The sequence below is a fragment of the Maniola jurtina genome, chromosome 27, assembly GCF_905333055.1.
Source record: "Maniola jurtina chromosome 27, ilManJurt1.1, whole genome shotgun sequence".
Taxonomy (NCBI): domain Eukaryota; kingdom Metazoa; phylum Arthropoda; class Insecta; order Lepidoptera; family Nymphalidae; genus Maniola; species Maniola jurtina.
This window is the reverse complement of record NC_060055.1, coordinates 1,978,273-1,991,606: the sequence shown is the minus strand read 5'-3', so window position 1 is coordinate 1,991,606 and position 13,334 is coordinate 1,978,273. Positions and strand designations below refer to the sequence as shown.

The window sequence follows — 13,334 nt, the reverse complement described above, 5'->3', positions numbered from 1 at the left end:
CCACCCGTTGCACTATTGTCGTACCCACTCCTAGCACAAGCTTAATGCTTAGTTGGAGGGGAAAGGGGAATGTTAGTAAAAAAAATGGCTAATATTCTTTCTAAAAAAAAAACAAAGAAACAAAATGATGTTGCAAACTAGTCAAGAGGTGTCATCAACTAATCGCTCATCAAGTAGGCAAAGTCGTGTGCAATGATTTGTTCACAAATAATTAACATCATGTTATTTTAATTCACGTCATACTGAAGTTAGCTTCGTCACAATCAGAGATCACTATAATTATTGCTTGTACAGACAGCAAAAATGGCAACAATGCGTGCACAACAAGTCGCACTAATAAGTTTGTATGTGTGTGTGTATGTTTGTTACTCCTTCACGCAAAAACTACTGGACGGATTTGGCTGAAATTTGGAATGGAGATAGATAATATCCTGGATTAGCACATAGGCTACTTTTTATCCCGGAAAATCGAAGAGATCCCACGGGGTTTCGAAAAACCTAAATCCACGCGGGCGAAGTCGCGGGTATCGGCCGGTGTCAATAAGTAGTGTCAATAAATAATAGGGCACAGTAAGTCCGTAACAATTTAATATTATTAAGTATGGATTTTGACAACTTTTGAAACCACTAGATATTTTTATGGTTACGTACCTCGAAAGGAAAAACGGAACCCTTATCACTTTGCTGTCTGTCTGTCCGTCTGTCGTGTCGGTCACGAAAACCTATAGGGTACTTCCCATTGACCTAGAATCCATGAAATTGGGCAGGTAGGCAGGTCGTATAGTACAAGTAAAGGAAAAAATCCAAAACCCGTGAATTTATAGTTACATCGCAAAAAAAAATGTGTTCAAGAACAAATAACAATTAGCATTTTCAATTTTCAAGGCAAAATAACTATACCAAGTAAGGTATCATATGAGAGAACCTTACCTGGACCTTCTGAAACAGATTTTTATATATTTTTATGCATAATAGTTTTTGATTTATCGTGCAAAATGAAAAAAAACCGAGTGCGGAACCCTCGGTGCGCGAGTCTGACTCGCATGTTTTTTTTAAATCCCGTGGGCACTCTTTGATTTTCCGGGACAAGTAGCTCATGTCCGTCCCCGTCATGCAAGCTATCTCTGTACCGAATTTCGTTAAAATCCGTTTAACGGATTGCCCGGAAAAAGCTAGCAGACAGTCACACTTTCTCATCACATCACACATCACACTTCACACTAATATTATAAAGTCGAAAGTTTGTGTGTATGTTTGTTACTCCTTCACGCTAAAACTACTGGACGGATTTGGCTGCAATTCAGAATGGAGATAGATAATATCCTGGATCCATAGGCTACTTTTTATCCCGGAAAATCAAAGAGTTCCCACGGGGTTTCTAAAACCTAAATCGCGGGCATCGGCTAGTTTATAATATTAGTAAAATAGGTATACACTATTTTACGTAATTTCATTGCCTTAACCTTTTTTGCTGACTCTACTTCGTAAGGATGAATGGTAGGTGCGCTCAGCAATTTATTACATGAGTCAGCAATCAGCTGTCAACAATGCCGAGTATGTTACCCGTTGCAACAATTCGCGGACGTGATTCGAATAATTATTATTATCTTTTATCTTTCTTCTATGCTAACAAATAAATTCCAAGTGTCCTGTCTGTTTGAACCATTTTTGAATGGACTAATCTTCGGAATGGCTAAACCTATTTTGCCGGGACTTTCACAGACGAGTAGAGGATTAACCAAGGAGTAACACAGGCTACTTTTTTAACCGACTTTGAAAAATGGAGTTGTGTTTTTCTACCTTTGTACCTACACTGATTTCTCTGAGATTTCTGAACCGATTTGCGTAATTTTTTTTTAAACGTTAATGGAACTTTGCGACATTGTTCCATAAAGAATTTGGATCCCAACTCCTCAATCCTGATGCTGCAGGGGGTCTGACTAATCCATGCGGGCGAAGCTGCGGGCATCATCTAGTCTATAAATATAAAAAGACTTATCCTGACTGACCACGACTGACTGACTGATCTATCAGTGCATACTGCATAGCCTAGATGAAAAGCCTAGAAATGATAGGTTATTTAAGATGAAGGCTTCTCAAAATCCTCTTCTTCAAATATCTCAAAACAAATTGTTAAAAGTTCTGTTTCATCTAGACTATCGCTTCCCGACTAAAGAATTATATAAGAAAACTGATGAACTATCTATAAGTCAATTATACAAATACAAAATATGTTTACTAGTTAGAAAAATACTTTTGGACTCCGTACATACACAAATCACTTTTAAAACAAAATCTCATAAATATGGTACACGTAACAAGCACAAGCTACAATTAACTAAAGCTAGGACTAATTATGGTACCAAAACTATACAGTTTGAGGGAGCGCTACTATATAATGACTTGCCAAAACATATATTGGAGGAAAAATCTTTTCCAAAATTTAAAACCGAGTTAAAAAAAGTACTGTCAGACAATAGATTGATAGATAGATAGATATATATTTTAGTTTGTTAACTTAGGATATAGCATGTTTTGAAATATTATTATTGTATAAAGTCACCGTACCTTTAAAAATTATGTTTTATCTATATTTATATTTAGAATTATTCTCATATAAGTGAACATTGTTCTTCTGAGAAATAAACTCTTTAAACCTAAGGCTGAAATCTATAGACCGAACTTGGTCAAACGTTAGGTATATCGCTGACATATTACGTCTGTTTCAAACTCAAAGTACACTATAGATCACAGTCTGAGAAAGAATTTTTGGAAAGAGAGTTACCCTTTTTAACACTCTTTTCAAAAATTCTTTGAATTTGAAAAATTGGATGAAAGGTTCCATGCAAATCCGTCCTTTTACAAGCCATATCTATAAACCCAACCAATTTGCAGCTTTTCTGGAGTCGACCGACCAGTAGATTATTCAATTCAAAATCTTTCTGTTCTCTATGTTGGCTTTTCATTCTTGAAAATCCTTACCCATAGTAATCTTTTAACAATTCCGTTTAAAAACGAACCCTATGCCATATAGCTCAAAGTTCAATTTCGATTGGAATTACTAAACTAATTGATTGTTATGCATAGCGCATACCAGCGTACGTAATGCGCTACGCATAGTGTCATTACGTGTTATGTCATTTTGACATTGTTGTATTTAAATGGGTCATGTTTGTTCCGGTAGTGAAACTGTGCGTAGTTTATTTTTGTCTCTAATCGTTTATTAGCTACCCACGGCTAGTTTTTAGGGTTCCGTTCCTCAAATGGAAAAACGGGGACCCTTATAGGATCACTTCGTTGTCAGTTTATCAAGACCCTTGTCTAGAAGTATACCAAGAAGAACAAGTGTAAATTAAAAATTTTCAACACCCCCGACAAATCATTTTCAAATAAATAATTATGTATATCTAAGCAACGTCCATCTTGACAGCTTGACATTTGTCAATTGACACTTGAATATTATGAACCTAAGGGTTATCTAACCTTCTTTTCTACAAGAAAACTAGAAAATAGCTGATAACTTTTAAACGGCTGAACCAATTTTTTTGGATTATAGCTAAGAACACTCTCGATCAAGCCACCTTTCAAACAAAAAAAAGTAAATTAAAATCGGTTCATTCGTTTAGGCGCTACGATGCCACAGACAGATACACAGATACACACGTCAAACTTATAACACCCCTCTTTTTGGGTCGGGGGTTAAAAACAAGAAAATGGCGCCCGTCAAAGCTTTTTTATTTTTTTATTTGTACCAAAAAATTGTAACAACAATAATTTAATATTTTAATACTTAATCAGAAAATAGTATATAATGACATGGAAATAGAAATAGGAAACACTGAATTAGGATTCCACGAGAAATGTTTAACTTCTTCAAGGGTTCAGACCCAACTGACTCGCAAGTTTTGTTTCCTAAGGGCCAAGTGCGAGCAGTTCCTCCACCATCTTTTGGTAACTTGGGCGCAGTGATAAGTGCTGTGGTCTTAATAGTGGGAGGTCCCGGGTTGGATTCCCGGCAGGGGTTTGGAATTTTATAAGTTTTCTGGTCTGGTCTAGTGGAAGGCTTCCGCCGTGGCTAGTTACCACCCTACCGACAAAGCCGTGCCGCAAACCGATTTAGCGATCCGGTACGATGCCGTGTAGAAACCAAAGGAAGGTTTAATGAAAACTGTCGTACCCCTTCCAGGTTAGCCCGCTTCCATCTAAGACTGCATCATCACTTACCACCAGGTGAGATTGCAGTCATAGCTAACTTGTATCTGATTTTTTTTTTAAACTTCTGCTTTGAAATCCAGGGTGTAACCGTACGAAGTCGCGGGCTTCAGCTTGTATCCAATAAATCGGGTCGATTTCAAAATCCTCACACACACAATACTCACCATTATATTCAACAGTTCAACAGAGCGCCCATTGTAGATGAAAGTTACAATTATTCACACTTTTACTTTTCGCTAATGTGCGTATCGCTTTACATTCATATTGTTATAATGCGTACAAAATAAGATCTCACTCGCCATTTCAACTTTTTGTGTCAACTGTTAAGTCAAAAGTACGATTTTAGCCCTTATTAGGGTTCCGTACCTCAAAAGGAAAAATGGAACCCTTATAGGATCACTTTGTTGTCTGTCTGTCTGTCTGTGAAACCTATAGGGTACTTCCCGTTGACCTAGAATCATAAAATTTGGCTGGTAGATAGGTCTTATAGCACAAGTAAAGGAATAAATTTGAAAACCGTGAATTTATGGTTACATCACAGAAAAAAAAATTAAAATGTGTTTTAATTTTCAAAGTTAGATAACTATACCAAATAGGGTATCATATGAAAGGGCTTTACTTGTACACTAACAGATTTTTATGTATTTTTAAGCTTAATAGTTTTTGATTTATCGTGCAAAATGTCGGAGAAATACCCGAGTACGGAACCCTCGGTGCTCGAGTCTGACTCGCACTTGGCCGGTTTTTAAAGGTGAACCGTACTTTTGACATGACAGAACACACAATGGCAAGTGAGTTCTTATTTTGGACGGCCTATATAGGATTTTTATTAATTTTTATGATTATATCATTAACCTCAAAAGGGAAAAAGGAACCCTTATAGGTGTCTGTAAATACGAGGGTAGTCCAATAAATCAGGTGGATATAAAAATTCACACACGCAATATGTATTATTTATATTTAACAGTTCAGCAGTCCGAACATTGTGGATGAAAGTTACAATTATTCACACTTTTACTTTTCGCTAGTGACTTACTTGACGGTCATTGTTATTGCATTTTTGTATTCATTTCTATGATGTTTTCATTAGTTTAATAACTTTCGAGGGTTCCGTACCTCAAAAGGAAAAGAGGAACCCTTATAGGATTATGAAATTTGTAAAGAAAAAATTCTTAAACTCGTAAATTTGTGGTTACATCACAAAAAATAAAAGATTTGTGTTTCCGACCAAATAATTTTTTATTTTATTTTATTTAAACCAAAGTATAGTTTTACATATTGTTTCCACTTGACACCCTGAAACTCTCTTGAGTTTATATGGATGTTGCACTTGCAATGTTGCAATTAGTTTACTAAATCACATAAAGACGGCGCTGTCAGTCATTTACTTGTAAATTTTTAGTATTACTGGTTTGGAATGTCTTGTAATAATAAAATTCTAAGCCCCTGCCGGGAATCGAACCCGGGACCTCCCACTAATAAGACCACAGCGCATACTGTGTCAGGGAGGTCGTCGAATATGTATCCAACTTTTTTTTTTTTATTAACTACTAGCCGATGCCCGCAGCTTCGCCCGCGTGGATTTAGGTTTTTCGAAATCCCGTGGAAACTCTTTGATTTTCCGGGATAAAAAGTAGCCTATGTGCTAATCCAGGATATTATCTATCTCCATTCCAAATTTCAGCCAAATCCGTCCGGTAGTTTTTGCGTGAAGGAGTAACAAACATACACACACACACACACACATACACACATACAAACTTTCGGCTTTATAATATTAGTGTGATCAAATATTAAATGTTTACAAATTGCTTTTAACACAACAAAAAAAAACCACTAAGGTTTACTGTTGTTGCGTATCATTCCGTCTCAATCGCTTTAAGGTATAGTGCCTAGTATAGTGCCTAGCCTAACATCCTGTATATCTATTTATTTTTCAGACACGTACCAAAGGCCAAGCACACGACGATGGCGGAAACGCCCGAGCTGAAGCGGATAGCTGAGAACACAAAGCTGCAGAGCAATGTCAAGTACCACGCGGACTTCGAGAAGAGCAAGGGGAAATTCACACAGGTATACAGTTAGTTCCTTTAGAACCAGTGTGCCTAGTGGGAGATTTTTAATCTATTCGATCGCGTAAAAGTTAACTGCGTTTTGTATGGAATTGAAACAGCGCCATCTAGTGACAAGAAGATGGCGCTGTTTCAATTCCATACAAAACGCAGTTAACTTTTACGCGATCGAATAGGTTAAAAATCTCCCACTAGGCACACAGAGTAACCGACATATCTCAACGGGTTGCGAAGCTGAAGTGGCAATGCGCAAGGCACATAGTTCGAAAAACCTCCGACGTTGGACTCCTAAGGTGCTCGCATGATGACCTCCCATCCCACTACGTGGACAAACGACATCAAAGAGCAACGGGAAATTCACACAGGTATTCAGAACCAGAGTAACCGACATAGCTCACTGGTTGCAGAGCTGAAGTGGTGTATGGGAGTGGTGTCTGTGTGCTCGACCGTACCAATAGGGAATTCCCTCTGAGCGGTGTTGTGCTCGGTTGCACCAGCTGACCGACGCTTGTAACTTAAAACTTCTATAGTGCAGATTCCCAAACGCTTTGTTAGTGCGATTCAGATTTGCATGTTTTACTTGGGCATCAGTTGTAACGTATTGGTGCTGCCATCTAGTGAGAGATTGGTGAGTGGCGTCCGGCTTGGGTTCGTGTATCGAGTGATTGTTAATTGTTCTTTTCGTATCAGTGAGAGGCGCCATCTGCTTGCGAGTGTGGCAACCGCCACAGTCGCAATGGGCAAGGCACATAGTTCAAAAAGTTGGACTCCTAAGGTGCTCGAATGATGACCCCCCACTAGGTGGACAGACGACATCAAACTAGTTGCAGGGAGACACTGGATTCAGGCTGTGCAAGACCGTGGTGTGGGGAAGTCATTACAAGAGACCTATATCCAGCAGTGAACGTCTATCTGTTGATAATGATGATGATGATGATAAAGTTCCTTCAGCACATGTCGAACTAACAATATAAAGACCATCACACACAGCATGATCCAGAGTAAACGACATCTCAGCGGGTTGCGAAGCTGAAGCACCTGGGCAGGACATAGTTCGTAACACTGATAGAAGTTGGGGTCCCAAGGTCCTAAAATGGCGGGTGCGCAATGGAAACCGCAGTACTGGCAGACACCTTAATTGAAAGTGTTTTGCTGGACCTTATCGGTAGGACGGCCCTGGCATTCCGCACCAGTAGTAGATGCCCGTGAGGATTCGCAAGAACTTCATAAAAATTTAGTTGTAAATCTCAAAAATAATTTACTGAATTCTTACTGTTATAAATTCCAGGTGGCAGACGACCCCGAAACCTTGAGGATCAAGGCGAACACAAGAATCATAAGTAACGTGGCATACCACGGTGATTTGGAGAAGAAAGCACAGATGGAGAAGCAGAGGCAAATCAACGAAAATGGAGAAATTGTTGGTGAGTTTTCCGAAACACATGCAGACATTTCTAGAACACATGCAAAACTTTTAATCATGCAAACAGATGTAAGTCTCTGAATGACATGCACATTATTTCTAGAACACATGCACATTTTTGCGGAGCATATCCCACTAAACTTCTTCAAATGATGATCATTGTTTTCAGAACATGATAAGCAAAACATGTAATCTGTATATAATTAAAAAAAAGGGTAAATTGACTAACTGAAATGACCTACAGATCAATCTAGGACTAGAAACTTGGGATTTGGCATGTTCGTTTTCTACATAACGGACTAAGAAAGGATTTTCAAAAATTCCGGGTCAGCTAAATTACACTTTTATGCACAATATTATAAAGAAACACCAAAAGCTTACGGAGAATTGGGCCTACACGCAAGCACATTCCAGAAGACAAGATATTTAAAAGACAAATCTAATAACTTCGAATCATGCATAATATTTCTGTTATACATGCACAATTTATACACATGCACATTCCCAGAACATATGCTAAAGTTATAATAGTGCCTTATGCACATGAAAGGATACAAAAAACTTTGAACCATGCAAAACTCATTCATTCAACAAAACTTTTCAAAAAGCCTGATATGACCATATTTTCATACATTTTAGTGACTGAGTTTTGTAATATTCAAAAACTTCATTATTTTACATACTTGTGTGTTAATTCATGTGTTGTGTGACACCAGAACGTCATTCATTCTGCACAATATCATTGTGTTGGTTGTGGTTCAGACGCCATTTTGAAAATTATGACTAATTGTGTTCTCCTGAATCATTATTCTATGTTGATCATAATTTGATCACTTATGTATGACCAAGACGGTTTACTCATAGCATAACATTTAAATTACTAAGGCATAGACACATACAAAGCGATGCGACGCGCGATCCATTACGAAAGATTTTTAGCAAAAACTTGAGATCAATAGATTTATTTACTGTAAGGATAATTACTAACCAAGAAAGAGATGGCAATAAATCATTTTGGCCACAACTAGACCAAATGATTGAATTATATCATTTTGAGAATAAACTATGCTAATAACAAAAACAAATAATTTGATGGTTTTGGAAATGTAATTATTCAAAGGTTTTTTTTTATAGTGATCACCATTAGCCATAAGACAGCCATTGCCTACTCTCTTTTTCTCTCTTTTGCCTCCTGTGTATAAAGTTTTTAAAAAAATACAGAAAAATGAGTTATTGTTTCCGATTAAAACTAAAAAATTAAGTTTTTCTTTTTAAATCTAAATTTAGAATAGTTGTCGGATTTTATTATCGAAGACACTGCTGTCACGCGTTGCCTATACTCATGCCTTTACCAAACCAATCTTGGTCATACATAAACCTACATAATACATACTGTGTGTAACACCATCATCCAATCCATAAATCTCTTTTACGCTAGAACTAGCCACCAACGACAACTACCATCAACAAATCGAGACGTATGCGACAGAGATGCTGGCGCCCATGCCTCCACCGAACCTGCCGCCGAAGAACCACTACCAGACCCCGGTACCACAGACACACCGTCAGGAATACCGCCAAGAAGACTACTATGCGTACCCGAAATACGAGGACTACCCGCAGAACGCGAATTATCAAAGTACCCCCCAATTCGCACAAAACTTGGGGAATCAGAAGATTGGTAAGATTCAAGACTACGATCCGCTCAGCGACGGGCCTAGGCCTCCGCCCAACACGCAGCGGGCCTCCGCCACGCTCATCTACAATAGCTCCAGCGATGGGAAACGAGGTTAGGGCTCCTAGATAGACCAGATAACTCTGTTAGTACTAAAACTGCATGCTGGAAGTATATATCGCCACCCACTCACATTACAGCATGCATTCTAAATATCCTAGCAGCCCTAGAGTCCAGCTCCAGACCAATAGCTCCAGCGGCTCTTACACCAGACCAACACCGCGGCCGCCACCGTGACAGGCCTTTTTTTTTAAATCTGGCTTTACTCTGATTAGCCAATGTCAAGTTTGTAGTTATTTTCAAGTTAGTGAATCTATACAAGTATGGACTCCGTCTGCGCCGGCGCCCGCCGACATACACGCAGCGCCCCTTTAGAGCGCTTCCCAGTCAGTTCCACCACCAAAAAACACCAACTAACACAAAAACCAGCCACTCTTAACAAAAAAACACTCCAAAAAAGCACAGCACGAGCGCCAGCAAACGCCAACACAGACGAAGTCCGTGACAGGCCTTAATCATACTTTTGATATGATATTTGACACAAAAAGTTAAAATGGCGCATGTGAACTCATTTTATACGCATTATACTTTTTAACCCCCGACCAAAAAAGAGGGGTGTTATAAGTTTGACGTGTGTATCTGTGTATCTGTCTGTGGCATCGTAGCTCCTAAACGAATGAACCGATTTTAATTTAGTTTTTTTTTTGTTTGAAAGGTGGCTTGATCGAAAGTGTTCTTAGCTATAATCCAAGAAAATCGGTTCAGCCGTTTGAAAGTTATCAGCTCTTTTCTAGTTACTGTAACCTTCACTTGTCGGGGGTGTTATAAATTTTTAATTTATACTTGTATACGCATTATACTTTTTACTAGCTGCATGTTAGAATTAGCCATGACGAACGACGAACTAAACAGTGACATAAATCTAAAAAGTGATTACATACTCTTTGCTTGATAGAATGGATGGTTGCAGCAGATTTATGAGGTAAGGTATTTAATTAAACTATATTATTTTCTTAAATGCTAATGGGACATGCTTTTTGATTCACCAAAACTTGCGTTTGTGTGCATGGTGGTGGTTGACATCTTTTGCATCATATTCAACCATTTTGACATACTTTACTATTAAAATACCAGCATATTTCTTTCTGTTTAGTTATATTTTTATTATAAGATTTAATTATTTCATATGATTCGCCACTTGGTATATTTATCTTATTTTGAAAATACTAATTATTTGTTTATGAAGTATGAACACATTTTTTTTGTGATGTAACCACAAAACTGTTTTCGGAATTTTTCCTTTACTTGTACTATAAGAACTACCTACCTGTCAAATTTCATGATTCTAGGTCAACGGGAAGTACCCTATAGGTTTTCTTGACAGACACGGCAGACAGACAGACAACAAAGTGATCCTATAAGGCAAGAGTCAGCAAATAATTTTATATGGGGTCCGAATACTGTTGAAATTTTTTGTCGAGGTCCAGATAAAAATGCGAAAAATTACACCGACGGTCAGTCAGTCAGTTTATTATTGTTTGGTTCACGTGAGGAGCAGCAAAGTGCATATTATCATACAATAAGTGTAAAAGTTAAACTTTTTAATGCATTTTGTTCATAAATAGGTATTAAAAATATTCAGCGGTCCAAGATTCGATGGGCCGCCTGTTGCCGACCGCTGCTATAAGGGTTCCGTTTTTCCTTTTTTTTTTTTTAAATATTAGCCATGCTAATCATGACTAGTACTCTCCTTTCCCCTCCAATTAAGCGTAAAGCTGGTGCCAGGAGTGGGTACGACAATAGTGCAACGGGTGGGGTTTGAACCGCCGACCTTTCGGAATTCAGTCCGCTCCTCAACGCTGAGCTATCGAGGCTCGAACTTTTGAGGTCCATTCCATCAGCCTGTAAGCGTCCACTGCTGGACAAGGGCCTTTCCAAGAGCGCGCCACCAAACATGGTCCTCCGCCTTCCTCATCCACCCGCTCCCCGCCACCTTCTTCAGGTCATCTGAAACTTCAGAACTTAGAGGTAAAAAAATCTTTAGATGTAAGGAGATCTAAAAATAGTCAAAATTGAGGGAATGATTGCAGGGGCTCATCACACTCAGCAGCAACAGCAAAGCAGCCGGCATATCGGCCGTGTGACTGACCTGGATCCTCTGGCCAACGAGCCGCCCGCGCCGCACAACCATCACCACCAGAACCAGCATAGCCAGGTCAAACAGGTAATATTTTGTTTTCTTCCATTTGCTCGGAAATTGGTTCATTATTAAAAAACTGTGTCAAAAACAAGTATTGTGGCAACCCCCTGCCAGACACCCATAAACTTAAACTTTAGGGCGTCTGGCAGGGGTTACCACAACAGTTAGTGTCGGACAATGTATGAAGTGATTTGTAATACTATTTCGTAAAAAAACATAAATAAATTAGTCTTTGACGTATGATTTTTCACATTTTTATTACCTGTTATCTCCCAAAGCCACCATGATTCAAACTTCATAGTCGCTGATCGTTTCTCCCTGTGTTGTGGACAATACGCGGAGAAACTTTCAGCTTTCATAAAATACTCGTAACGAAGGTCTGGCACGCGCTGGCTCCTCTCTCTATAGAGATCATCTTATAAGATGAGTTATAAGAATTTTTCAGTCTGAAGGATTTGAGAGCCCACTGTATATGCCAAAATATCCTACCACTATGTAAATACGTGAATGGGTGGAAAGAGTGATATCAAAAATAAAATTCTCTCCTAAATAATTTTCAAATACATACCAAAAATTGCGAAATCCAAAAATCTTGCCAGTTCCGCAATTTTTGATATGTATTTAAAAAATAAATTAGAAATTTTCTTGAGGTGTACATAAAAATACTATCACAAATATATGATTCTTTCCTAGTCGCGGGCATCACTAGTCGATGCCCGCGACTTCGCCCGCGTGGATTTAGGTTTTTCGAAATCCCGTGGGAACTCTTTAATTTTCCGGGATAAAAAGTAGCCTATGTGCTAATCCAGGATATTATCTATCTCCATTCCAAATTTCAGTCAAATCCGTCAAGTAGTTTTTGCGTGAAGGAGTAACAAACACACACACACACACGCACACACACACACACACAGACAGACACACACACACACATACACACAAACTTTCGCCTTTATAATATTAGTATGTGATAGTGTGATTGCTTCATGTTTTTTTTTTGTGTATTTTCAGAGGGTGTACATCGCGATGTACGATTACGAAGCGAACGATAGTGACGAGGTGGGTTCTTTATATATTTATTTCTTCAATTAGTATTTCTATTTCAAATATGCCCTTATAGCTATGTCCTTTTGATGTATGTCCAATTGCACTCGGATCACAGTAGTCAGTAATAAACTAGCTTCGAAGCCATACGGTCGTTTCATTGCACTCGTACGTACCGACATATCACCTTTGCACCAGTTTGGTTGGTATTGTTTGGTAGTAACGAGAAAATACAACCAAAAAAGGCAATTCTTTTTAATTCACAATATTGTCCATTTTATCAAACGAGGGCTGAGGATCCTGCAAAGCTTTTATAAAGATCCGCCCATGAAGTTAGGGAGTAATTAAAGGGCATGAGACGTGTCTGCCCGCGAAATTCAAATTTAATTTGGTTTTTCGCAATTTGTAAACTAATACGACAAAGTAAGCTTATGGCATTCTAATTCCGACAATGGCAGTATCAGTTCCACAGGTTTATATAAATATCTTTACTTGTAAGGGTCCAGTTTAAAAAATTAGTTATATAGTATCAACTAATTTGTGAGTAACTCATGTCAAACTTATTATTTTGACTAATTTCTTAAACTAAACACTTTCAAGTAAAGATTTTTATGTAATCCTGTGAAAATGATACTGCCATTGTCG

General features: G+C 38.3%; 1 protein-coding gene across 4 annotated transcripts in view; it reads left to right on the top strand.

Annotated features, from left to right (window-relative positions):
• The window catches only part of LOC123879253 (LIM and SH3 domain protein Lasp), a 54,951-nt gene that overhangs the window by 25,236 nt on the left and 16,381 nt on the right, over positions 1–13,334 (top strand). For 2 of the 4 annotated variants that reach the window (XM_045926895.1, XM_045926894.1), the window contains exons 3-7: positions 6,156–6,288; positions 7,576–7,711; positions 9,149–9,499; positions 11,536–11,669; positions 12,657–12,704. In XM_045926895.1, coding sequence (XP_045782851.1) covers positions 6,156–6,288; positions 7,576–7,711; positions 9,149–9,499; positions 11,536–11,669; positions 12,657–12,704 — 802 coding nt within the window. The remainder of the gene's footprint in view (positions 1–6,155; positions 6,289–7,575; positions 7,712–9,148; positions 9,500–11,535; positions 11,670–12,656; positions 12,705–13,334) is intronic. The other 2 variants (XM_045926896.1, XM_045926897.1) reach the window with 2 other exon arrangements.